The 27665-nt window shown below is 42.6% G+C and overlaps 1 protein-coding gene across 1 annotated transcript in view; it reads left to right on the forward strand.

Moving 5' to 3' along the window:
• Positions 1 to 456: 456 nt before the first annotated feature.
• Positions 457 to 27665, forward strand: part of NEK10 (NIMA related kinase 10) — a 161647-nt gene continuing 134438 nt past the window's right edge. The window contains exons 1-4 of the mRNA XM_075827183.1: positions 457 to 549; positions 6956 to 7118; positions 14711 to 14828; positions 19158 to 19218. Of these exons, the coding sequence (XP_075683298.1) occupies positions 14752 to 14828; positions 19158 to 19218 (138 nt within the window). The 5' untranslated portion in view covers positions 457 to 549; positions 6956 to 7118; positions 14711 to 14751. The remainder of the gene's footprint in view (positions 550 to 6955; positions 7119 to 14710; positions 14829 to 19157; positions 19219 to 27665) is intronic.

Raw genomic sequence — 27665 nt, forward strand, 5'->3', positions numbered from 1 at the left:
TTTTTTTGGCCCACACTGCACTGGGGGAAGAGACTTGGGCTCTGCTAAGATGGTGCTCTAGTAAAAACACAAATCCATTTAGTACTCAATTCTCTAAGAAAGCTGGATGAGAACTGTGAGAGCCGCCATATTGTCACCCACCTTCCCCAGACAGCCATACTCCATACTGACAAACAATATGGCAGTCATTTTAACACCCACAGGAGATGTCAGGCATCTTTATAAGCGTCTTGAACGGTAAATATATGTTTTCCTCTTTCATAAAATGAAATGGGTTCGAATATTAAAAATGTGACATCAAATTCCCTAGAACACTGGGAGTATGGGCAGCCACGAAGCTGTGGAAGCTCGTGCCCGGTAGGCGTCCGACTTCACCCCAGGTGAGGGGACTACAGGTCGGTGCCTCCCTCTCCACGGGTCTGGTGTCCGGCCATGTGCGCCTGCCTGGCTCCGCCCCTTCAGCGTCATTGTGTCGCCGTTAGTGTTTGTACCGTTACCAGGGAGACCGGCAGCCTGGACCCGCAGAGCGGCCACTGAGCACTGCAGTATGTGAGTACACGGAGCGCTCTGCCAGCCCGGGGGCGGGGGAGGGGGAGCGCTGTCAGGATGAAGCTGCACGCCACAACTTGTGGCTGTCCAGGTGTATGCTGGGCGTTGTAGTGTCCCTCCGGCCCCAGAGATGTAGTCCATTAGTTTCCTACCTGTCAGGTGTTCCGGAGTTCATAAATCACATGTTGAAGTTCCTGTCCATTTCTCTAGTCCCGGTCATTTGTAAAGAAAAATACCACAAAACTCTATGCACCCAAAAAAGGGAACTTTTGGCCCCTTTTACACCTACATCTCGGGATCGGAAATTGTTGAAAGGGGCGTGGCTAAGAGTAGTCGTGAAAGATGACATTATTCAAAGACTCGCGCGATTTGTGGTTGTAAATGTCCACCAGTCCACGCACGAGAAATGTGTCTAACAAGTCTAGAGACTCACGCCAAGTTTATTATGTCATGTGCGACTGGGTGCAAAGTGGGTCACCAAGAAGTCTCGCAACCTTAGCCGGGGCATTTAGATACCAGTATAGGGCAGCATGCAGAGTTTTTGCTCCAGGTGAGGGATAGTCTTAACTACGGCTCAGTTTGCGCCAGTTTGATAAATCTGCGGTCAGTTTTTGCTGACCCATAAATTTATGCACCATATGACAGTATTGATTCATATCTTAAAGTGCTTGATCAATTGTATTAAATTTAAAGGTGTTAACCTACCATAAAAGCGTATCACGTATACCCACAGGATAAGTTATAAGTGTTTCGTCGCTTCAGGTCCGATTGCTGGGACCCCAACTGATCAAGAGAACAGGGGTCCTAAGTCCTCTGTTGGGACATACATAGAGCATTGTGCTCAGTCCCATAAAGAATGAATAAAGTGGCAGAGCGTATATATGTGACAGCCGATCCGTTCAAACAGGGGACTCGGGACCTCTGTTCTTTTGATCGGTTGGGGTCCCAGGGGTCGGACCACCAGCAATCAAATACTTACAACCCATCCTGTGGATAAGTATAGGTTATGGTGGGATAACCTCTTTAAAGGGAGTTTATGTTGACCTGTTCACTTGTAACGTGGCATCATAATGATACCAGCGCTTGTACATTACCTACGTGGCACCAATTTACCAAATGACGGACAGGACCTCTATCTCATGACTAGATGTGCAGTTGTGGTGAAGCTACGTTTTCTTAGGGTATGTGCACACGCTAGCTTGCTTTTACGTCTGAAAAGACAGACTGTTTTCAGGAGAAAACAGCTGCATCGTTTCAGCCGTAAATGCTCCTCATCGTATTATGCCAGGCGTCTTTGACGCTCGTAAATCTTGAGCTGCTCTTCATTGACTTCAATGAAGAACGGCTCAAATTACGTTGCAAAGAAGTGTCCTGCACTTCTTTGCCGAGGCAGTCAATTTACGCGTCGTCGTTTGACAGCTGTCAAATGACGACGCGTAAATGAAAGGTCGTCTGCACAGTACGTCGGCAAACCCATTCAAATGAACGGGCAGATGTTTGCCGACGTATTGTAGCCCTATTTTCAGGCGTAAAACGAGGCATAATACGCCTCGTTTAAGTCTGAAAATAGGTCGTGTGAACCCAGCCTTATACTACACCGCTCATTAGCGATAACTAACTGCTGAAAGATTTACGCCGCTGACACTATAGTACGTACTAGGAAGGATTTTGCACTAGTAATGCAGCACAGCAGTAACAAGACAAGTGTAAGTCATTCACATTCATCTAAGGGTATGTTCACACGGCGGGGGTCCGTAACGGCTGAAATTACGGGGATGTTTCAGCCTGAAAACATCCCCGTAATTTCAGCCGTACCGGCATGTGCAGGCGCTTGAACGCCGCGTCAATTACGGCCATAATTAGCGCTGCTATTCATTGGAGTCAATGAATAGCGGCTCCAATTACGGCCAAAGAAGTGACAGGTCACTTCTTTGACGCGGGCGTCTATTTGCGCGCCGTCATTTGACAGCGGCGCGTAAATATACGCCTCGTGTGAACAGACAAACGTCTGCCCATTGCTTTCAATGGGCAGATGTTTGTCAGCGCTATTGAGGCGCTATTTTCAGACGTAATTCGGGCCAAAAACGCCCGAATTACGTCCGTAAATAGGCCGTGTGAACATACCCTAATAGTCAGTAACGACAACTTCACTGCATTGTCTCCATAGGCTTCTCAATAGGGAAAATTAAACAAAATAAAAAATGCCACTAAAACGTATAAAAAAAACTTCAACCTTCAATTTTTTTATATAAAATAGTTTTATTTTTCATTTTTGTTTTACACGCCCTGCCTTCTATGAGCCATAACTTTTTTATTTTTCCGTCAATGGAGTGGTGTGTGGGCTTGTTTTCTGTGGGAGAAGTTGTAGTTTCTATTGCCATTTAAAGTACCATAAAATGTACTGGGAAACGGAAAAAAAATTATATGTGGAATGGAATTGGAGAAAACTGTGATTCCTCTATTTTCTCTTGGGTTTCGTTTTTACATCTTTCACCATGCGGTAAAACGACAAATTAACATTCTGCTGGTCAATATGATTACGGTGATACCAAATTAATATGGCTTTTTTTTCATCTTTAACTCCTTTTACAAGGAAAAATCTATTGTAAAAGGTTTTTTCCCATAGTCTGAAAACCATCTTTTTTATTTTTTCGCTGATTGAGCAATTTGAGGGCTTATGTTTTGCGACACGAGCGTTATTATTGGTACCATTTTTTGGTAGAAACGACCACTTGATCACTTTTTATTAAAAGAAAATGTACCGCTAAGTTGACCAAAAATCAGCGATCCTGACGTTGTATTTTTTTTTCTTTTTACGGCGTTCACCATGCGCGTTAAATAATGCTACATTGTGATAGTTCTGACATTTTTACGGACGCAGCAATATTATAATTTTTTTAAAATTATTTTATACATTACTTCAAAGAAAATATGGGAAAAGGTTTTTTTTTAACTACTAAAAACTTTATTTAACTTTTTTTTAACCATTACATTAGTCCCCCTAAGGGAGTTGAACCAGCGATCGTCAGATGGCTGGTGCGATACACTGTAATACTAATGTATTGCAGCATATTGTCATTTTTACAGGTTTCTGTAAACCTTAACAGAGGCAGAGTGAAGGCAGCCCTTAGGCCCCTGGGTTGGGTTCCTATGACAACCATCTTCACCCCACGATTGCGTTGTGTGGGGGGGGGGCGAGGAGGGCTGTACCCTTCTTTATAACACCTCAGATGCTGCGGTCATGATTGACCACAGCATTTGAGGGGTTAAACGGCTAGGAACAGCGCGATCGCTGTTCTTGCCCGTAAGTGCCGGATGTCAGCTTTGAAACACATCTGACAGCCGCACCATATAGATCGGGCTCAGGGCATGAGCCCGCACTATACTTCTCCTCCTGCACCATGACGTGCACTTACGTCATGGTGCGTGATGGGGTTAAGGCGATTTTGCCCAAAAATAAAATCTAGATTTTTTTTCAACACTTTGGGTGATTTTCGATTTGAATCTCGATTTTCTTATTTTGTTCTGTTTATGTAACAGTAATACAAGAGATAATATGATACAATTTCTTTATATAAATAACTTTTTAACACATATTGCTATAATTATTGTACGTAACTTCATAAATTTTCACGTCTGCAAATACTTTATTTATCATAAATACAATTGGAAAAATGTTTATCTAATGGATTATAACTTCTGTGTTCCCCGGCAGGGAACAGGTTAACAGAATCTATAATCAATGAGGCACTGCGTGCACTAACATCCCCCTCAGCCCGTCACCCCCTCAGCCGGTCCATGCAGATAGCGCTGAGCGGGCACTCTGGGGCGAGATAACATCATAGTGTCTGAAGTGTGAGCAGGACCCTGTGCTGTACCAGCCCCACCATGGGGTTTTAAATAAATGACATTAAGGCCGGATGCACACAATCGTGAAAAACGATCCGTGCGTCCGCCAGATTTCCCAGCCCGACCATGGTACAAGTGAACGGGACTCCTGGCATCATAGACATTTAGGCTACATCCACACAACAGTGAATAAAGATGGCCATTAAAAACTCATCATTTGTCTGTTTTTCATGTCTATTTTGCATCAGTGACTCCAAATTCTCATCCATTTCCAGTCCGTCTCTCCATTTTTCATGGTCGTTAAAAAAGAGAGAGTTTAATTTGTCAGGGTTTTTGTCCCAATCCCCTGAAAACACCACAGTGCCCATGTAGATAGTACCACAGTGCCCACATATAGTGACATAGTGCCACAGTGCACATGTAGATAGTGCCACAATGTCCCTGCAGATAGTGCCACAGTGCCCATGTAGATAGTGCCGCAATGTCCCTGTAGATAGTGCCACAGTGTCCACATATAGTGACATAGTGCCAAAGTGCCCATGTAGATAGTGCCGCAGTGCCCATGAAGATAGTGCCCCAATGTCCCTGCAGATAGTGCCACAGTGCCCATGTAGATAGTGCCGCAATATCCATTTAGTTAGTGCCCACATATAGTGCCACACTGCCCACATAGTGCCAGACTGCTCACATATAGTGCCACACTACCCACTTATAGTGACAGTGCCACAGTGCCCATGTAGATAGTGCCGCAATGTCCCTGTAGATAGTGCAACAGTGCCCACATCAGTGCACCAATCAGTGCCTACATGTAATAACAGTGCCAGTGCCCACATGTAATGACAGTGCCACCTCCAAATATAGTGCCACAGTGCCCATGTAGATAGTGCCATACCACCTAGCATATAGCACCCCACACCCCTTAGTACATCGCTTCACCACCTTCCTTGTAGATCGCACCCCCCCCCTTGTAGATCGCGCCGCTGTAGCTGCCGCAACTAGCTAAATCCCCAACCAGAGGTTGTCGATGCTTTGGCCGGGGATTCCCCTTGCGGCTCGGCGCGACGGTACCACTACAGAATCGATTCAACGTTTCTGTTAAAAAACAGAATCATGAGAGCCCTTGAGGGCGAATTAATCAAATGAATTAGATTAATCGTCCAGCCCTAGGTTTAGGCCCCATCCACACGAACGTGCTTTTGCGGCCGCAATTCCCCCGAAAATCCATTGGAGAATTGCGGCCCCATTCATTTCTATGGGGCCATGCACACAACCGTAGTTTTTACAGTCCATGCATGGCCCGGGAGCCCGCAGAAAGAACGAACCTGTCTTATTACGGCCGTCTTCTGCGGTCCGGGCTCATTGAAAATAATGGCCGCGGCCATGTGCATGTCCGCAGCCGGCCGACCAGAAAATCACGGCCGTGCACATGGCTACGGTCGTGTGCATGAGGCCTAAGGCTTATTCCCTTCTTAGGCATCTATGTCATATACACAGGATATGCCGTAAAAATGTCTTATAAATGTGGATCCAGCTCTGGGAGCCACACCTTTCTCGAGAACAAGGGCCCCTGACCCCGTCCCCGTCTGGTGAGGCAAATGCTGGCCACCACATCCAGGCAGAGACTTAGTGGAGAGGTGGCTGGGATTACTGAATCAGCCGAGCTTGCTTTCCATAAGGGTATGTTCACACGGCTTATTTTCAGCCGTTTTTCAGCCCGTAAATGCCCCGAAAAAGTCTAAAAATACGGAGGATGAACGCCTCCAAACATCTGCCCATTGATTTCAAAAACTGCGTTTCGTTCCCATGGGGCGTTTTTTTTACGCAGCCGTTTGTAAAAATGGCGCGTAAAAAACGCCACGTAAAAAAGAAGTGCATGTCACTTCTTGAGCCGTTTTTGGAGCCATTTTCATTGTCTCAATAGAAAAACAGCTCCAAAAACGCCCGTAAGAAACGCATCAAAAAACGCTTGATTCTTAAAAAACAGCTAAAAATCAGAGGCTGTTTTCCCTTGAAAACAGCTGCGTATTTTACAGCCGTTTTTAGTTTGCCATGTGAACATACCCTAACTCCCATAGAAGTAGTGAGTAGGAGTTACAAAAACAGCGTAGCACAGCGAGCACTTGGGAGTTATGGAAACAACGTAGCACAGCGAACTTCTCCACTGAGTCTCCAGCTGGATGCGGCAGCCAGTGGCCGCCTTATCGGAATGGGTCGAGGGACGAGATGTTTGCCGCAGAGGTGGGAGCCGCATCTATCAGACATTTATGGCATATCCTGTGGATATACAATAAATGTCTATGGTAAGAATACCCCTTAAAAACGACAACGTTGCAGGTCTTCTGAGCAGTGTGAGTGACAATTTATAATTGCCCATCATTTTACAAGTATTATACAAATATGTAAAATGAATGTACATAATGTCGGGTTTTACACAACACGTCTCAGGACTTCAGAGGGTTAAATTAAATTGTAATGTGTTTTGTCACCAATAATCTAATGTAATTACTTACACCAAACACCAGAGTGCTGCTTTAAATACATGAAAATATGATTGCAGCTAATGAGGGATTACCACATGCTAGGAGATTACGCTCCCCTGGATATTGGATATTTCTTCTCTTCGTGTGCACTTGTGGCACGGGAGGATCGCTGAGTTATACTGACTGAGGCGCGCGGCTCCGATATGTCCCCCTCTATGGTGTGTCCAAGGGATATCTGAGGTATGCTGCTCCAGGAATATGAACCTGTGTTGTAATCTGATATGACACCTGCCTGTAATGTGACTTCCATTGTAATATGCTGGGGAATGTGATCTACACAGTATGGACTGATGTCATGGCTGAAATGAGCTGTGTATAAATAGAGCACAGATGCAATGTGTGAAGTAGGACGTGCGGTGTGAAATCTTGATGAGATGTGATGGCAGTTTACACGAGGCAATGTGACACCATCCGAGATTAGATTGTCAAAAATAAAACCGCTGCATACAAATCATTGTGTGCATGCTGCAAATCTTTCTTCATCCTCCACATTTGACATTGTGTATGGTTGTTACAATTCGGTTATATAGACACAGATACATTTAACATTGAGATATATATATATATATATATATATATATATATATATATATATATATACACTACCGTTCAAAAGTTTGGCGTCACCCAGACAATTTTGTGTTTTCCATGAAAACTCACACTTATATTTATCAAATGAGTTGCAAAATGACCAGAAAATATAGTCAAGACATTGACAAGGTTAGAAATAATGATTTTTATTTGAAATAATAATTTTCTCCTTCAAACTTTGCTTTCGTCAAAGAATGCTCCATTTGCAGCAATTACAGCATTGCAGACCTTTGGCATTCTAGCTGTTAATTTGCTGAGGTAATCGGGAGAAATTTCACCCCATGCTTCCAGAAGGCCCTCCCACAAGTTGGATTGGCTTGATGGGCACTTCTTGCGTACCATACGGTCAAGCTGCTCCCACAACAGCTCTATGGGGTTGAGATCTGGTGACTGCTCTGGCCACTCCATTACAGATAGAATACCAGCTGCCTGCTTCTTCCCTAAATAGTTCTTGCATAATTTGGAGGTGTGCTTTGGGTCATTGTCCTGTTGTAGGATGAAATTGGCTCCAATCAAGCGCTGTCCACAGGGTATGGCATGGCGTTGCAAAATGGAGTGATAGCCTTCCTTATTCAAAATCCCTTTTACCTTGTACAAATCTCCCACTTTACCAGCACCAAAGCAACCCCAGACCATCACATTACCTCCACCATGCTTGACAGATGGAGTCAGGCACTCTTCCAGCATCTTTTCAGTTGTTCTGCGTCTCACAAATGTTCTTCTGTGTGATCCAAACACCTCAAACTTCGATTCGTCTGTCCATAACACTTTTCTCCAATCTTCCTCTGCCCAATGTCTGTGTGCTTTTGCCCATATTAATATTTTTCTTTTATCAGCCAGTCTCAGATATGGCTTTTTCTTTGCCACTCCGCCCTGAAGGCCAGCATCCCAGAGTCGCCTCTTCACTGTAGACGTTGACACTGGCGTTTTGCGGGTACTATTTAATGAAGCTGCCAGTTGAGGACCTGTGAGGCGTCTATTTCTCAAACTAGAGACTCTAATGTACTTGTCTTGTTGCTCAGTTGTGCAGCGGGGCCTCCCACTTCTCTTTCTACTCTGGTTAGATCCTGTGTGTGCTGTCCTCTGAAGGGAGTAGTACACACCGTTGTAGGAAATCTTCAGTTTCTCGCATGGAGTAGCCTTCATTTCTAAGAACAAGACTAGACTGCCGAGTTTCACATGAAAGCTCTCTTTTTCTAGCCATTTTGAGAGTTTAATCGAACCCACAAATGTAATGCTCCAGATTCTCAACTAGCTCAAAGGAAGGTCAGTTTTATAGCTCCTCTAAACAGCAAAAATTGTTTACAGCGGTGCTAACATAATTGCACAAGGGTTTTCAAGTGTTTTCTAATCATCCATTAGCCTTCTAACACAGTTAGCAAACACAATGTACCATTAGAACACTGGAGTGATGGTTGCTGGAAATGGGCCTCTATACACCTATGTAGATATTGCATTAAAAACCAGACGTTTGCAGCTAGAATAGTCATTTAGCGCATTAACAATGTATAGAGTGTATTTCTGATTAATTTAATGTTATCTTCATTAAAAAAAACAGTGCTTTTCTTTAAAAAATAAGGGAATTTCTAAGTGACCCCAAACTTTTGACCGGTAGTGTGTATATATATATATATATATATATATATATATATATATATATATACAGGGTGGGCCATTTATATGGATACACCTAAATAAAACGGGAATGGTTGGAGATATTAACTTCCTGTTTGTGGCACATTAGTATATGGGAGGGGGGAAACTTTTCAAGCTGGGTGTTGACCATGGCGGCCATTTTGAAGTTGGCCATTTTGTATCCAACTTTAGTTTTTTCAATGGGAAGAGGGTCATGTGACACATCAAACTTATCGAGAATTTCACAAGAAAAACAATGGTGTGCTTGGTTTTAACGTTACTTTATGCTTTCATGAGTTATTTACAAGTTTCTGACCACTTATAAAATGTGTTCAAAGTGCTGCCCATTGTGTTGGATTGTCAATGCAACCCTCTTCTCCCACTCTTCACACACTGATAGCAACACCGCAGAAGAAATTCCTCCCGATCTGACCCCCTTAGACTTTTATCTTTGGGGTCATCTGAAGGCAATTGTCTATGCTGTGAAGATACGAGATGTGCAGCAACTGAAACTACGGATACTGGAAGCCTGTGCTAGCATTTCTTCTGTGGTGTTGCTATCAGTGTGTGAAGAGTGGGAGAAGAGGGTTGCATTGACAATCCAACACAATGGGCAGCACTTTGAACACATTTTATAAGTGGTCAGAAGCTTGTAAATAACTCATGAAAGAATAAAGTAACGTTAAAACCAAGCACACCATTGTTTTTCTTGTGAAATTCTCAATAAGTTTGATGTGTCACATGACCCTCTTCCCATTGAAAAAACTAAAGTTGGATACAAAATGGCCAACTTCAAAATGGCCGCCATGGTCAACACCCAGCTTGAAAAGTTTCCCCCCTCCCATATACTAATGTGCCACAAACAGGAAGTTAATATCACCAACCATTCCCATTTTATTTAGGTGTATGCATATAAATGGCCCACCCTGTAGTATATATTCATAGAAATCTATTGTAATGAGTGACAATGAATAAAAAACACAAACAAAATAACACATGGAGGTGCTCGGGTGACAGGAAGGGGGCTCCCACCCCCGCTACAACAAAAAAATAATCTTAGGAAAGGTTCTTAGACCTATTTCTAAAGAAAGCTGCATCTCATATTTCACATGCAGGATTTTTTTTTCCTCTCATTTATTTTTATTGCCATTTTTTTCCTATTGAAGTCAGTGGGAGAACAATTGCCACAAAATTCCTCTTAAAAAGGAATTCCCCCTAAAATAGAAATGGCAATATACTACTAAGCGATAGGTTACAGCCATATTGGTGGTCACCTTTGAATTCGCTTCTAGATAAATGTCAATAAGTCGTCAGTTTCTGAGAAGTTAAATACGGCTGCACTATTTTTTTTAGCACAAATAAAACATAATGACCAAACTTTGGTTATTGCTCTAACTTCTGATTTACTAATATTTACGCCATTTTTATATTTTTGGAGATATCGTTTTCATTTCCTCCCCGTCCTATGACGTACATTTATGTCACAGGAACTGTACAGTTTCCGCGTAATTACATAAGCATACGTCATAGTGATGGTACGGGCACAGAAACTGTTCCTGCGCCATCACTTGCAGATGTTGGCTGTATTATACAGCTTACATTTCGCTCTAGCGACCCGGATCAGTTATAACTCTGATCCTACCCATTTAACTAATTAGATGCCGCGGTCAATGCTGACCGTGGTATCAAAGTGGTTTTACAGATGGAGTGGGGTTATGGCAGCCGGTGACAGGATCTAATATAATGCCTGTCAGCGTTAAATCGCTGATAAATAGTAGCACTTTGCTATTGCGCCCATGGCTGGTCCAACCAGTTGATATGCCTGGATTTTAGGAAATTATTTTCCAAATTAGTAGTAAATGAAGAGTGAATAATGTCGTTATAGGTTAGTTTAAAAGAGCATTAACATAATATATAGCACTTCAGCGCTAGGTGAGGAACAGTTCCCTTAAGAGCCAGTTTGATGTGGCGTAAATATAGCACTTTAGCGCTGTTGCGCTTTTCACCCCTCCTGCAGACCGATAGACATCAAGTGTAAAAACTATGTAAGTTTTGCTTCTTACTGTTATGATGGTAATTCGTTCACTCACTGTGTAGCACGTCTTTGCTCCGACTTACTCTAATGGCACGTTACACGATGTTCTTTCTCGTGTCTCTCTTTGATGGCGTATTGCTGGTATAAATACGCTCTCCACTTCAGAGGACGCCGAGATCTTAGGGTTGGTAATAATTTGTTAATATAATATACCTCCGGTTCTATAGTTCGATACATTTTTTTTATAATATATGTGCTTGACGCGTTTCTGAGCTCCTTCTTCAGTAGCTAAGGAATGGTAGGCCATGGGATACCATTTTTTAGCTATTGAAGAAGGAGCTTATGTAACTCAGAATTTATATTCAGTGATCAATGAAAGCTGGACGATAATACCTGTGGTCGCTGTAATGGCGCCATATTGGATATCTACTGATATAATTTCTTTTAGGAAAGACATCTAGTCTCTTTTTTTAAACATTTCCCTTAAAGTGGATGTTTGGCTTAAAGAGGCTCTGTCACGTGATTATAAGTGCCCTATCTCCAACATAATCTGATCGGCGCTGTAATGTAGATAATAACAGTGGTTTTTATTTTGAAAAACAATCATTTTTTTAGCAAGTTATGAACAATTTTAGATTTATGCTAATTAGTTCTTAATGATCAAGTGGGCGTTTTTTTACTTTTTACCATGCCGGCGTGCAGGCAGTGGAAAATCTGCCTCAAACTTCAAAACTGAATTTTGAGGCAGAATTTCCACCTGCAAAAAACTCATTGTGAGCCCAGCCTTAGAAATTGATGTTAAAACTGTAATTTGATTATTGATAGAATATGCTGACAGAATAACAGGATTCTCAATTTTTAAACTTATTTAAAAGTAGCAAACATATAGCTTTGTAGCTGCACTTCCTGCCGGTACCTTTTCAAAAATGGCTGCCGTAATAAAACATAAAAATGGTAACAAAATAAACAAAACAAATACCAAACTTTGGCGGGACTCTAATGTTCACACAGAGTTTTTTTTTTTTTTTAAAACATAATTTTTTATTGACAGTTTTCAGATTTTCTTATAAACATATCACACAAAGGTTGCGTTTTAAGTGAACAATTCAAAAACATATAAACATGGCATATGGTTCGATCTACATAACAAATGAAAGAACAAGATCTCCCCCACCCCCGAGCACGACTTAGGTCAGCAAAAGTAACTACATCTAGCTTATAGTAGTAAGAAACCGGTGCCAACGAGATCCCGAGACCTCGAGAACTCCCCCCCTACCATCCCCTCTCAGGACACACAGTTTTTTGCAAGCAGAAAATTCTATTTTGAGGCATATTTTGATCTGCCTGCACGCCGTTTGCCGCGATTTTCGCCCACGGCCATTGAGCACTGCGGGGAAAAATGCCGCAAAATACGCTTTCTCTGCCTCCCATTGATGTGAATGGGAGGTCAGAGACGTAAACGCCCGAACATAGGACATGTCGCTTCTTCTTCCCCGTGAGACGGTTTTTCCGCTCGCTGGAAAATAACGCCTCCGCCTCCCATTCAATCCAATAAATTCAATTCAATCAATGGGAGGCATTTTCGGCCGTTTTTTGTTGCGGTTTCCGACGCGGTTTCCGCCTCAAAAAACGTGTCAACAAAAAACTGTGTGAACAGGGCCTAACTTCTATATTACTAATATATGGCCAGTTTTATCTTTTGTATGGAAATCCTTTAACTATGACCAACTCATTCCCATGATATTTCTGTTCAGGGGTGTAACTAGTAGTCATCGTTCATGATTAGAAAATTGGTCATCCCTAAGATCACTCTCTGATCCCTAGACTCTTTTGTGGGAAATGGCATTTGATATGTCAGTCTTAATCTAAAAACACGCTGGAGTTTGATGCGCCAAATTTATTAAAAGGCACACACACCTCTTAAATTATCTGGCCATCCGTGCGTGAGAAAATCAAATCTATGCCAACTTGGAGCTGGTGTAGATTTGTGCTATAATGTATGCCAGTTTTCTGGTGTAAATTATGGTAAATTTAACAACCCATGGTGGCCCTGCTCACTTATTTAAAAGTGTGGGAGGAGGCACGAAAATGGCGCAAATTGTGACTATTCTTCACCAGAAAACTGGCATAGACTGTTTAACAAAGTCCCCCCATTATGTGTAAATCCCAGTACTAAGCAGACTTCTCTAAATACTCACGTTTGTCAGCAATACATCAGACGTTTTTACACAATGAAGACAGGTCCCGATAGCAAAATGAAGATGGGTCTGCACCCTCGGCAGCCTGGAGCGCCAATTCACCACGGCTACACTTACCGCTCAACTGCAGCTATGCTGCCCTAATTCTTAAAGAGTTGTTCTCTGTTAGATTCCGGATATTTCATACAGAAAAAAATGATGGCAGGTTTCATTGGATGCCGTATGTACGCAGGTATTCCCCCCGAGAAGCATTACTTATAAGGGAGAATATCTTCGTACGTAGGCTCCCAATAAAGCCGCACATGGTGGCAGCATGACTATGTGTACATGAGCCCTTAGAATAAGATCTACAAAGTACGAGCAAGGATTTGGAGTTTGGTAGCAGGGAAAGGGAGCGCCTAACCTTAAGTATATACTACAACATTATTGAGGACGGCATTTTACATATATTCATCTCACCAACATTATAAATGTGTGGCACCTTTTAACTGTGTGGCAGCAACTGTCTATGACTGACCATTCCTGCCAGACAGACAGAGTGAGTGTCAACTTATAATTGGAGTCTGATTCAGGCTCCAATTTCCAGGGTCTTTAGCTGTTGACGCTGCCCTTTTTGTCCTATGCTGAGCATTGGTTTACCCTGTCTCTATGGTAGGTACTCACCCACCAAGCCTATCCAGATGCCTTCATTAGAACTTAAATAAACATGTTTCCTAAAAAATAAATAAATCCCACCTTAAATAAATATTTTCACCGGAGTGCCTATGCCGTGTTTACACCATGCCTATCCCTGTTCAATAGACATCTCATTATCATACTTCTAGAAATAGCAAGAATGTTTAAAATGCATCTCATGATAGAAAGAAGTAACAAGCTTGTGATGCATTACACTTCTCATAAGTGTGAAATATCTGCAAAATCTGCCGAAGGTTTCGTAAGTTTAAATTGAAATTCCAACTTTGATTCACCATGACTATATAGTCAGCAAATGTAAAGTCAAATCTAACATTATAATAAAAAGTTAACGCTCTGAGATGCCCCTGCCCCAGTATGTGGAGCAGGAGCCATCTAGTTACCTTATTGGAACTGCAAGGCAGGTTCTTGCTAAGGAGCAACCAATGGAAAACTGACAGAACTTTAAATGACAAGTGTCTATAATCTCACAGTGACTGAATCTACAATCTCCTTTGTATATTATTGTCAGCGAATGGACTCAAGCAATTTTTAGTAATTGTTTTGCACAATGTTGACAATTGAAACTCACTTGGGTTTTTCTGCTTCTTCTTCTTCTTCTTCTTCTTCTTCTTCTTCAGGAGTACCATAGAAAATTAAGTTATAGGAACTGAGTTATTTTATGATGCCGGATCAGGATGAGAAAGTGAAAACAACGGAAAAAGTTTCTGAAAAGAAAAATCAAGGAGCAGCTTTAAGGTTTGTGATTTTTATTTTGTTGTTTGTGATTAAAATAATATATAATATAGTTAGTTAAAAAAAATATATGTATAAAAGGGTTAAAGGGGTTTTCCAGTCATAAGAAATTGATTGCCTATCCGCAGGCTAGAACAATGATATCTGATCGGTGGGGGTCCGACTCCCAGGACCAATGTCAATCAGCTGTTTTTAAGGGGCCTCCTAGGAACGCTGCTTCCCCTTCATTTTTGTCACTGCTTGTACTGTAAATTGCTGACACACTTATAGCGGCGGTTCACCATATTTTAGCCTTCTCCCATTCAAGTGAAAGGGAGAAGGCTGTAATTCTGTAAACCACCACTGCAAGTTTGTCTGCGATTCTCAGTACGAGTAGTGACAGGAATGAAGGGGAAGCACCGCTCGTACGAGCGCCATAGCACCTTTAAAACAGCTGATCGGCGGGAGTGCCGGGAATCAATTTCTTATGACTGGACAATCCTTCTAAAGTAAAAAATAAAATCCATTTTTCCAATAAAAATCCACTGATGCAAAGAAAGTAAAAGTAAAAAAACAAAACCATATTTAGTATCACCCCGTTTGTAACCACACGTATAATGAATTTAAAATGTTTTTTTATACTACATGGGGAATGACGTAAAAAAAAATCCCAAAAAAGAATGTCGAAATTGCTGTTTTTCCCCAATAACCCCCCATAAAACCCTACCCAAGATGGAACCAGTGAAAAATATAACTTGTCCTGCAAAAAAATAAGCCCTCGTAAAGCTACGTCAATGGAAAAACAGAAAAAGTTACGACTTTTGAAATGTAATGATGCAAAAACAATTTTTTTTAAAATTAAAAATGCTTTATAGTGCTAAAGCAGTAAAATTTAAAAAATCCCCCCTACATATCTGGTATCTGCATAAACACAACGACCTTTAGAACAAAGTTAAAATGTTACTTATACCGTACAATGAGCGGCTTGAAAAAAAAACAGTGGCAGAATTGCTGTTTCCGGATCAAAGCATGCTCTTATATGGCTATGTCGACTTAAAAAATGAAAAGTTATGGAATTTGTTGATGAAAAACGAAATACATTGCTGCATCCTAAGGACCAAAATAGTCTGCGTCCTAAGGGGTTAAAGAGAACCTCTCCTGTTCCCAAATAAATAAATAATTTTCCTCAAAGTGCCATTCCTCCAGTATCCTCCTTGTTGTTTTTGGCTCCCAGTATGTAAATTAATGAATAAGTTGACAACTGGGCGGTCTCCACATTGTCAAAGTTGCCGGTCTGTCACTGTCCAATCAACATGGACAGTGTCAGAATGGCTCCAGCAATGTGATCTTGTCAGACTGACAACCTCTCATGAGATCACACTGCCTTCTGGTAGGAGCGCAGAGGAAATCCAGGAGCCAGGAAGGACGCCGCAAGCAGGAAGCACAAGCAGCCCTGCCCCCCTCAACAATCACCCAGCATACTAATATCTGAGCGCTGAGGTCAGTAGCAAGAAATTATAAAAAACAATGAAATACTTTGCCCAGGTAGTTAGTTGTCGCCTGTTATAGAGATGGACATAAGCGGCAAGCAGCCACCTCTGGTACCATTTACAAAGGACTTAACATGTCAGGCGATGGACCTCATAGTAATAAAGTTTAAAAGAAAATTCAAAGACATAAATAAAATGTTTTATTGAAATAAAAAAAAACACACAACCCTCATTAACTATTTTATTAAATATAAAAAAAGCTGTTATCGAAGAAGTCCTCGAATTCGACGTAGTCCAACAACCAAACCTGTAAAAAAAACAAAAAACACATTAGTAACACAGGTGGTAGGTTTAGATACAGGGCCTATGTGTGATACTGTCTGTTAGATCATGTATCTAAGCCTACCACAAGATAAGCTTAGATACAGGGCCCAGCAGACATGGGCCATGTATCTAAGAATACCATGTGGTAGGCTTAGATATGGAGCCCAGCAGACATTATCATACATGGCTATGTATCTAAGCCTATGTGGTAGGCTTAGATACATGGCCCATGTGTGATACTGTCTGTTGGACCCTGTAAGATTACTGTTTGCTGGGGCCCTGTATCTAAGCCTTTAATGTGGTAGGCTTAGATACAGGGCCCATCAGACAGTATCATACATGGTCATGTATCTAAGCCTACCATATCGTAGGCTTAGATACAGGGTCCATGTGTGATACTGTCTGTTATACCCTGTATGTAAGCCTGCCACAAGCAGGCAGTACTGTTACACTTACCATCCTCTTCGGCTCCGAGTGCAGCCGATGTCCCGACACCGTCACGCGCGGCGCACAGCGTCGTGACGTCATGACGCGTGAAGACATCAGGACTTCCGCTCCGCACGGGAAGGCGGGTAAGTATTGTGTTATTGCTATAATAACAGGGGCCTTTGTATTTTATGACATAGGCCCAGTTTCTATTTTTGTAGACGTGGTGCGGGGGGCCGCGGCCCGGTCCCAATTGCGACCGCTGTAGGGATCTGGTGCAACAGGCCAAAGATCCGGGGTTTAGGCCCCCAAAGGCCCAGTGCTAGCGACGCCCCTGCAATCTATGCGACCTAGATTGTGTCTTGTATTTCAGCTCCATTCCATTGCAATTAATGGACATGTGTGGCACTACATTTTGAAGAAAGCAGACATATTTTGCTAATCCTGTACGAACCCTTTAAATGTTTCTTGCTAAGACCAGGTTCCCACGGGTCGGATACGCTGTGTAAAAATCACACAGCGTATCCAACCTGGAACCCGCAGTACCTTCTGTCCGATTGATCGAATCACATTGTGGTGCTTTTTTTCTAACTGAATTTCCGCTGTGTAAAAAACGCTGATACTTACCCCCTATGTCTTCTCTATGCGTAGTCTGGCCTCCTATGATGACGTTGCATGCCATGTGACTCTGCAATGGTAACATGGGATGAAACATTAACCCAGGAGGCCAGAATGCAGGAAGAAGGAGAGCGTTCTGGGTAAGTATGATTTTTTTATTTTCCGGAGTTGTGATTTTTGCTGCGTAATCGCTGCGATTACACCGCAAAAGTCGCAACACTCGGCTTTATGTTGCAGGTTTTTCATCTCCATTGAATTCAATGGGGCAAACCCGCAACAGAAAATCTGTGGAATTAAAGAGGCTCTGTCACCAGATTTTGCAACCCCTATCTGCTATTGCAGCAGATAGGCGCTGCAATGTAGATTACAGTAACGTTTTTATTTTTAAAAAACAAGCATTTTTGGCCAAGTTATGACCGTTTTTGTATTTATGCAAATGGGGCTTGCAAAAGTCCAAGTGGGCGTGTTTAAAGTAAAAGTCCAACTGGGCGTGTATTATGTGCGCACATCGGGGCGTTTTTACTACTTTTACTAGCTGGGCGTTCTGACGAGAAGTATCATCCACTTCTCTTCACAACGCCCAGCTTCTGGCAGTGCAGACACAGCCGTGTTCTCGAGAGATCACGCTGTGTCGTCACTCACAGGTCCTGCATCGTGTCGGACGAGCGAGGACACATCGGCACCAGAGGCTACAGTTGATTCTGCAGCAGCATCGGCGTTTGCAGGTAAGTCGATGTAGCTACTTACCTGCAAACGCTGATGCTGCTGCAGAATCAACTGTAGCCTCTGGTGCCGATGTGGCCGACACGATGCAGGACCTGGGGCAGGAAGTGAGTGACGTCACAGATCTGCACTGCCAGAAGCTGGGTGTTCTGAAGAGAAGTGGATAATACTTCTCGTCAGAACGCCCAGCTAGTAAAAGTAGTAAAAACGCCCCGATGTACGCACATAATACACGCCCACTTGGACTTTTACTTTAAACACGCCCACTTAGACTTTTGCAAGCCTCATTTGCATAAATACAAAAATGGTCATAACTTGGCCAAAAATGCTCGTTTTTTTAAAATAAAAACGTTACTGTAATCTACATTGCTGCGCCTATCTGCTGCAATAGCAGACAAGGGTTGCAAAATCTGGTGACAGAGCCTCTTTAAATACCGCGCAGCAGGTAAATTTATTAACGTTTACACTGCGTTTTCCTTCCGCAGCGTGGGCAAGAGATTTTCTAAATATTATCCACTTTGCTGCTGCTACTGTAAATGCTGCGGAATTTCTGCACACAATTCTGTTGCGGAAATTCCGCAGAGTTTACGCTTAGTGGGAACCCAGCCTAAGTGTCACAACGAATAATGCTACATAATATTCCTGCAAGAGACCCAAGAACTTATATGAAATTATTTACAATACAAATGTGCAGATAACTAAAATCCAGAATAGTATTTCCAACATATTTCTGTTCACTGTAAATTTTTTCTTTGTTTCTATTTATTCCTAGAAAATGTTCTGATGTCAAAAAACTTTGGTCCCTCTTAAATGTGCAGGCAAGCAAACAGCAGGTAAAATACTACATTTGGATTTCATTTTAAACTATGTAAGCTGATCTTTTTCTAGCATTGCTCTGTAATATAATACAGAGGATCTGTCAGCTCTTTTAAGGCTTGGTTCACACCTGCGTTCTGACATTTTGTTGTTCTCCTTCCGAGGAGAAGAACAAAAGAATAATGGACACCGCCGACGGAACCCATTGACCGCATGCTGCGCTATTGTCTTTGGTAATTCCTGCCGCATCGGCGATGGAGGCCCCTAATGGATTCTCCATCGCAGATGTGAACGAAGCCTAACATGTCTGTTTTACTGATATTTGTATTCCCTGTAAAATTATGGAGCATTTTTTCCCCAGTTATTACTCCTGGAAATGTATGACTAAATTAAACGGGTGTTACCATTCCCCTTGTAAATGAGGTGTCCCTACACAATGAGAGTACGGCCACACGGAGCGGCCCTGACACGGTCGCAATGTGGCCAACAACTGCACTGGCACTATGTAGGAGCGGCTGTCAAATACCTCGTTAAGGAGTATTCCAGTTACATGCGCATTCGCACTGCCGCTCCATTCATTCTCTATGGGAGCGCCGGAGATAGCCGAGTGCAGTGCTCGGCTTTTTCTGGCGCTGCCATAGAGAATGAATAGGGGGTAAGTTGTTGTAATTTGCAAAATCGTGTGGCCATAAAGAGTGTATTAATTCATGGTCGCATGATTTTGCAGATAAAGGCAAGGTTTACCCGCGTTAACATGCGGCCACTAACAGGCTGTTTGACAGCCGCACCGAACATGGTGCCGGCGCGGTTTTTAGGCGCGTTACGACCGTGTCAGGGCCGCTCCGTGTGGCCCTACCCTGACGCTGACAATTTATCCATACATTTCCAGGAGAAATTACAGGAATTGAACAATGCAGAGCTCTTATTTCATGGGGAATTCAAGTAAGTATCTATTTTCAGTAGAGTTGACATGTCTTAAGAAATTAATATAAAATAATAAAGATTAATTGTGATCTTTTAGGTTAAATTGTCACATTATTGTTTAAAATTACATCTGATTACATTTTCTTTTTAAGAGGACATGCATTTGCTTTGCCCCTCCCCCTTGCTCTTTTTATAAGTAGATTTATTTGTATAAACTCTTGGAAACCTAAAGCAATATTCAGAGAGAAAACCTGCTTGCCCTTACTTAAAGGTCTTTTACCATAATAGTAAGTGAAAGCATGTCGCTAGGATATGCCATCACTTACTGACTGGTGGGGTCTGTGCTTGTTTGCATGCTGCTGGGAACTTTTTTTTCACCTGCCCTTCTATCGGCAAGTATGGCCTTTTTCTGTGAACTTTTTCTGACTGCTGCGATCCCCACCAATCCCTAGAATGAAGGAGCTGCAGCGCTAGTTTTGCCCTGATGCTCCAGTACAATAATGTTACCTTTCATTGTAATCCTGCCTGTGATGAAAATGTAATGACTGCTGACAAGCGATCTCTACAGAACAGGAGGTGTCAGTCTATTGTCAGGCTTACTGACCAGCGTAAAAACGACAAGATTTCAAGATTTTTTTTATTATAATATAGATAAAGTGAAAAAAAAATCACCAAAAATTTATAAAAAAAAAATATGTTTAACATAAAAACCTGATTTATTTTCTGATGATACTGTCACGATCTGTGGGTATGTGGACCCACTAGGCTGTAGCGGGATAGCAGCTGGCCAAACAGTGTACCAAGTCAATGTATATATAGTCCAAGCACAAGGGTACCTGTAGTAGTTCAGACAGTAGCAACGGCTAGGCTCAGATGGGACCTTGGCAGCAGACACCAGGCGTGGTGTAACACAGCAGGTGTGACCGGTGGCACAACACGACTCCAACTTTCTAAGGCTCAGGAACAAAGGTAGCACGGGATACAGAATACAGGTACCAGGTACGGGAACACTGGGAACAGGATAACACTAAGGGACCATTTGCAAGACTAAAACGGGTAAACTCAACAACGCTCAGGCAAGGAGTATAGTGGCAGGGCCCTTCTTATAGTCCAGGGTGATCATGGGCTAATAGATGATTATTTTCATGTGCACGCATTGGCCCTTTAAGGCCGGACAGGAGTGCCCGCACGCACCCTACGGGACACAGCAGAACGGAGCAGAAGTTAGCGCTGCCGTCTCCTAGGGAAGAGATACGAGCCAGCGCCCATGGCTGGGCCCGTTGGGGGGGGGGTTAGTAATCCCGACGGTCCGCGGCTGTGGACGCTACAGATACATTTCCTTTGAGTGTACTAGACATCTTTTTAAGGTGTATGTGCTAGACTTAGGATAACTGTGGGCTAAATTTTTTTCAATATTTCTGCTCTTATTAGCATGTAGCCGAACGTGCGTTTTATTTCAATAGAGCAGAGGAAACGAGGTGTGTGTGTGTGTGTGTGTGTGTGTTGTGTGTGTGTGTGTCTTTTTGAGCCTGTGACCTCTGCTATGAATGTTGTAGCTTAATTTATGCCATTGCTTTAATTAGTTTTTGTGAAACCCGAAATTTAAAGGACAAGTCGGTTTGTACAAGTAAATTATACTACAGGGACATATTAGCTGGTAAACACAACAGCTTGGTGATATTCACCTAAGAATTCGTTTGTACATTGTTTACCTGCTAAAATTGTTCTTGGCATCCTGACACAATCAACAAAGTCTACTAGAAGCTGAAAGATAATAAGTTGCTGCCCCCAGATTTATATATTTCCATGCTGATAATAATTACTCTATTTCATAAAAAACTGAATTCACATTCAGAATATAAATATTAATTTGTTTTTTTTCTTCCCAGGAAGATGCTAATTTAGGGCCTGTTCACATCAGCATTGGTTTCCGTTGAGGGGTTCCGTCTGACCTTTCCGTCGGAGGAACCCCTCAACGGAAAGGCAAACGGAAACCATATTTTCCGTTTGCATTACCATTGATTTCAATGGTAATGCTTCCGTTGCTTATGGTTTCCATTTGTCTCCGTTCCGTAAGGTTTCTGTTGTTTTGGCGGAATAAATAGCGCGCAGCCAGAGGTGGCGGAGGTTTTCCGCTGCAAATGTTGGTGCAGATTTGGGGCATTAACGCAAGCATATTTGACAGGTAATTCAGACGTTGCAGAAAAAACAGCGGACTTGCCACAGGTTTCAGTTTTTGCATTGCAAAGGCTGAAATACGCAGTGAAATTCCGCTTCCTCTCCGCAACAGTCAGTGCATGCCGCGGAGGGAAAATTCCGCACCGCAGCCTATGGTCCGCAGCGGAGTTTTCCGCATCGTCTGAACTAACTTGCCAGAAAATATATTGAAACAACTGTAAAAAACGGCCGCTGGAGAATTCCATTGCGGACTGTCCGCAGCGGAATTCCACAGCAATTCCGCCACGTCTGGCCGTGCCCTTACACAACGGTGACAAACGGAAACTATAAGCAATGGAAGTGTCAGGTCCGCATTTCACACCGAATAACCACCTCTGTAAATTGAAAGCTGAAGGCATGCCTGGAGAGAAGTACACCACACAAATGTCTGAGGTACAGCTTCAATGTCAGCCAGGAGGGACTGAACTTTATTCAGAACAAAGAAACACACACAGAGAAGACACATGCCCCTCCCTATAGATGTGTGACTTGCTTGAATTCCATTGGCTCTTCTGCTGTAACTTTTGCTATACATTCTTCTGCACACTCCTCTTTGCATTCCAGGGGGCGGTGTCTTCCATAGGTGTGTCCGACATGAACAAAGAACTTGTTATATATATCAGTATATTACACAAAGAACTGAAATGTATATACATATATGTGAGGATAATATTTTTCAGACAATATACATGGTAATGATCCCTGACAGAAGCATTACCAACTAAATCTATGGTACTGCAAACGGAACCTATGGTTTCTGTTTGCCTTTCTGTTGAGAGGTCCTCCGTTGGAGCCACTCAACGGAAACCAACGCTGATGTGAACACACCTTAGCCTAGTTAGTTCTTGATGTTTTGCCAATAATCATTTATTTTACAAATTTTCACTTTTATTGCAAGCATTCCCTTATCTGTTCTTATTTTTGGTTCATAATAGTAAGGCAAGGGCTACACAGCGATTTTTGGCGCCCCTGTATGCATCTCACGTAATGAATGTCAATGTGGCTGCGTTTCAACCCGTGCCGTGCCGAATAGTCGCAAGAAATCCAAACCTGCTGAATTTCTAGCGACTGCCAGGATGTGGTCCGGGATGTGACTGCCGCGGGTCGCAACCTGGCCACATTGACTTCAATTACATGTGATGCATGCAAGGGCACACAACGATCTTTTTCTGTGCAACCTGTGTCGTGGCCAAAGTTGCCGTGTATTTACACGAGCGTGTGCGTTTTGCGCACGCAAAAAACGCTGCATTTTGCGCGCGCAAAAGGCACTTAACAGCTCCGTGTGTCATCACATAGGATGTGCGGCTGCGTGATTTTCATTATGACACTCTGTTTGGATGTTTGTAAACAGAAAAGCACGTGGTGCTTTTCTGTTTCCAAACATACTTTTGACTGCTGTTGTGCTTCCGTGTGGTGCGCGTGATTTTCGCGTGATGCGCGAAAAACGCAGAAATATAAGACCTGTCATGAGTTTTACACGGCGGACTCACGCTGCGCAAAAATCACTGACAGTCTGCACTGCCCCATAGACTAGCATAGGTCCGTGCGACGTGTGTGAAAAACACGTTCGTGTAAATCAGCCCTAATAGTAATAGAAATGTTGCTTCATTTAAAAATATAAAGTTTTATTTATTATTGTTGTTATACATCCTTTCTGATTTATTTTAAGTCTTACAAAACAAGTTTGGATGTAAGGCATAACAGAGTAAAAGCTACAGTGCTGTGAAAAAGTTTTTGCTCCCTTCCCAGTTTCTTCTAATTTTGCATATTTGTCACGGTTGAATATTTCAGATCATCATACTACTTTTAACCCTTTCATGACCAAGGTTCCTGTGTCCAGGTCAAATTTTCAATTTTTGATATGCACTTCTTTAGACGAATAATATCTTTCAACTAATTTGAATATCCCAACTATTTTTACTTGTTTTTTTCTTACAAGACTTATTATTAAGTCTTTAATTTTCTAGATTACTTTAATTCCATGTTTTTAATTTTTATTATGAGCAGACAAATCACAAAAAATTAGAAAAAGCACTGTTTTGTAAGTTTCCATTTGTCTCCGTTCCGTAAGGTTTCTGTTGTTTTGGCGGAATAAATAGCGCACGGCCATAGCGGAGGTTTTCCGCTGCAATTAGTCTTCTCTCTCGCCGTCACCCTGGATCGGGGTGAGGGGAGTGTGAAGAGGGCTATAAAGCTATACTCACACGACGTGCAGAAAAGGGCAGTTAACAACGGATCAACTGTCAGTTTTTCGTGGCTGTTTTGTATCAGTTTGTCTCGAAATTTGAATCCATTTCCCGGTCGTCTGACCGTTTTTAACCTCCATTTGCCATCCGTTTTTCATGGCCGTTAAAAAATGGATGAATTTTATTAGTTACACACAGTTCCCACTGTATGTAGTGCCTATATAGTGCCACAGTTCCCATTTAGATAAGGCCACCCCCCTAAATAGCACCACCCCCTGTAGATAACATCTATCCCCTGTAGATAGCACCAGACACGACCCCCCTGTAGATAGCTCCACCTAAGCTCCCTCTAGGAGAGGAATCCACGGTCAGAGTACTCTAGCCGGGGAATCCGCTGCTAGACGGAGCCACTGATGTGTCTGTCCATATATGGACAGTGACGTCAGGGGCTCTCTCTAGGAGCGGAGTTACCAGCCAGAGTGTTGCAGACGCTCTGTCCAGGGATTCCGCTCCTAGAGGAAGCCCCTGACATCACTGTCCATATATGAGAGCGATCTGACCACGGATTCCGATCCAAGAGGGAGCTTAGGTGGCACTATAAAAAAATGTTGCAGAGAGTGAGCCAAAATTCCTCCACAGTGATGTAAAAGACTCATCGCAAGTTGTTTCTGCCAAGGGTGGTACAGCCAGTGTGGGCAATTACTTTTTCACATGGGTGATATAGATTTTAATGAAATATTTATCCTCAATAAATGGAATGATCATTTAAAAGTTGCATTTTGTGTTTACTCGTGTTGTGTTTATCTTATACTAAACTTAACCCGTTAGTGACCGGCCCATCGTGTTTCTACGTCGGTCACTAACGGGCCTTATTCCGATGCCATAGACTTTTTACGTCGCGGCATCGGAATAAGTAAACAGAGCAGGGAGCCGTTAAATCTCCCTGCTCTCAGCTAGAAGCAGCTGAGGGCTGGGGGCATCCCTGCTCTGCCGTGTGAGATCGATATTAGTATCGATCTCACACGTTTAACCCCTCAGATGCGGTGCTCAATAGCGAGCACCGCATCTGAGTGGTTTTGGAGAGAGGGAGGGAGCTCCCTCTCTCTCCCACCGACACCCGGCGATACGATCGCCGAGTGTCTGTGTCTCTAATGGCAGCCGGGGGTCTAATAAAGGCCCCCAGGTTTGCCTTGAGTGAATGCCTGCTAGATCATGCCGGAGGTATGACCTAGCAGATGCCTGTCCGTGTTAAACGGACAGTCAGTAATACACTGCAATTGTAAAGGATCTGCCAGGCACAGCGGGGTTAACTCCCAGAACTAATCAGTCAGCACCTGAGAATACATCCCTGAGACTGACTCCTGCTTCCACCATTCAGGCTGGCAGGCTTAGGAGTGGGAGAGCCTATCGTAACCTGGCCAGACTCAGCTAGCTCCCGCCCTCGGTCTATTTAAGCCTGCACTTCCTGTCCCTCGGTGCTTGTTATTGCTTTTGTTTCTTTCCTTGTGGTTCCTGGCCCAGCTACAGCTCCTGCTATTTTTGATCCTGCTCCATACCGACCCTGGCTTACCGACTACTCTTCTGCTTTTCGTTTTGTACCTCGCACACTCCTGGCTTGACTCGGCTCGTTCACCACTCTGGTTGCTCACGGTGTTGCCGTGGGCAACGGCCCCTTTTCCTTGCTTGTGTTCCTTGTATGTTTGTCGTGCACTTACTGAGCGCAGGGACCGCCGCCCAGTTGTACCCCGTCGCTAGGGCGGGTCGTTGCAAGTAGGCAGGGACAGAGTGGCGGGTAGATTAGGGCTCACTTGTCCGTCTCCCTACCCCCTGCCGTTACAGCAATACAAAAGTATTGTAGTGTATTATAAATGCGATCGCAGAATCGCATATTAAAGTCCCCTAATGGGACTAGTAAAAAAGTGAAAAAAAAGTTTAATAAAGTTAATTTTAAAAAAAATGTGAAAAAAAAAGAAAAACCCAGCTTCTCCCCTTACAAAATGCTTTACTATTAAAAAAACTAAATAAAGTTAAAAAGTTACACATATTTGGTATCGCCGCGTCCGTAACGACCCCGACTATAAATCTATTACATTATTTAACCCGCACGGTGAACGCTGTAAAAAAATTAATAAAAAACTATGGAAAAATTGCTGTTTTCTGTGAATACTGACTTTAAAAAAATGTGATAAAACGTGATCAAAAAGTCGCATCTACTCCAAAATGGTACCAATAAAAACTACAAGTCGTCCCGCAAAAAAAAAAGCCTTCATTCAACCGCATCGGCGAAAAAATAAAAACATTACGGCTCTTCAAATATGGAGACACAAAAACAAATAATTTTGAAAAAAAAAGCGTTTTTACTGTGTAAAAGTAGTAAAACATACAAAAACTATACAAATTTGGTATCGTTGCAATCGTAACAACCCGCTGAATAAAGTTATTGTGTTATTTATACCACATGGTAAACGGCGTAGATTAAAGACGCAAAAAAGAGTGGCGAAATTTCAGATTTTTTTCTATTCCCCCCCAAAAAAAAGTTAATAAAAGTTAATCAATAAATAATATGTACCTAAAAATGGTGCTATTAAAAAATACAACTTGTCCCGCAAAAAACAAGACCTTATACAGCTATGTCGACGCAAAAATAAAAACGTTATAGCTCTTGGAATGAGACGATGGAAAAACGTAAAAAATAGCTTGGTCATTAAGGTCCAAAATAGGCTGGTCACTAAGAGGTTAAATGGATGATCTGGAAACATTTAAAAAATAGAAGAAATCGGGTGAGTGGCAAATGCTTTTTCACAGCACTGTATATGTATCCATTTTCGTAAGCCCGTGCGGGCAGGAACTTCACTCCTGTACCAGTCTGCCACTCATGCCTATTGTACTTGTTTTTTTATTGTCTCATGTAATGTATTTAAAGAGGCTCTGTCGTCTTTCCCCCTCCCTTCCTTAGGCCTGGTTTACACGAGCGTGTGTGTTTTGCGCATTCAAAAAACGCGGCGTTTTGCGTGCGCAAAAGGCACTTAACAGCTCCGTGTGTCATCAGCGTATGATGCGCGGCTGTGAGATTTTCGTGCAGCCGCCATCATTATGACACCCCGTTTGGATGTTTGTAAACAGAAAAGCACGTGGTG

The sequence above is a fragment of the Rhinoderma darwinii genome, chromosome 5 (assembly GCF_050947455.1).
Source record: "Rhinoderma darwinii isolate aRhiDar2 chromosome 5, aRhiDar2.hap1, whole genome shotgun sequence".
NCBI classification, from domain to species: Eukaryota; Metazoa; Chordata; class Amphibia; order Anura; family Rhinodermatidae; genus Rhinoderma; species Rhinoderma darwinii.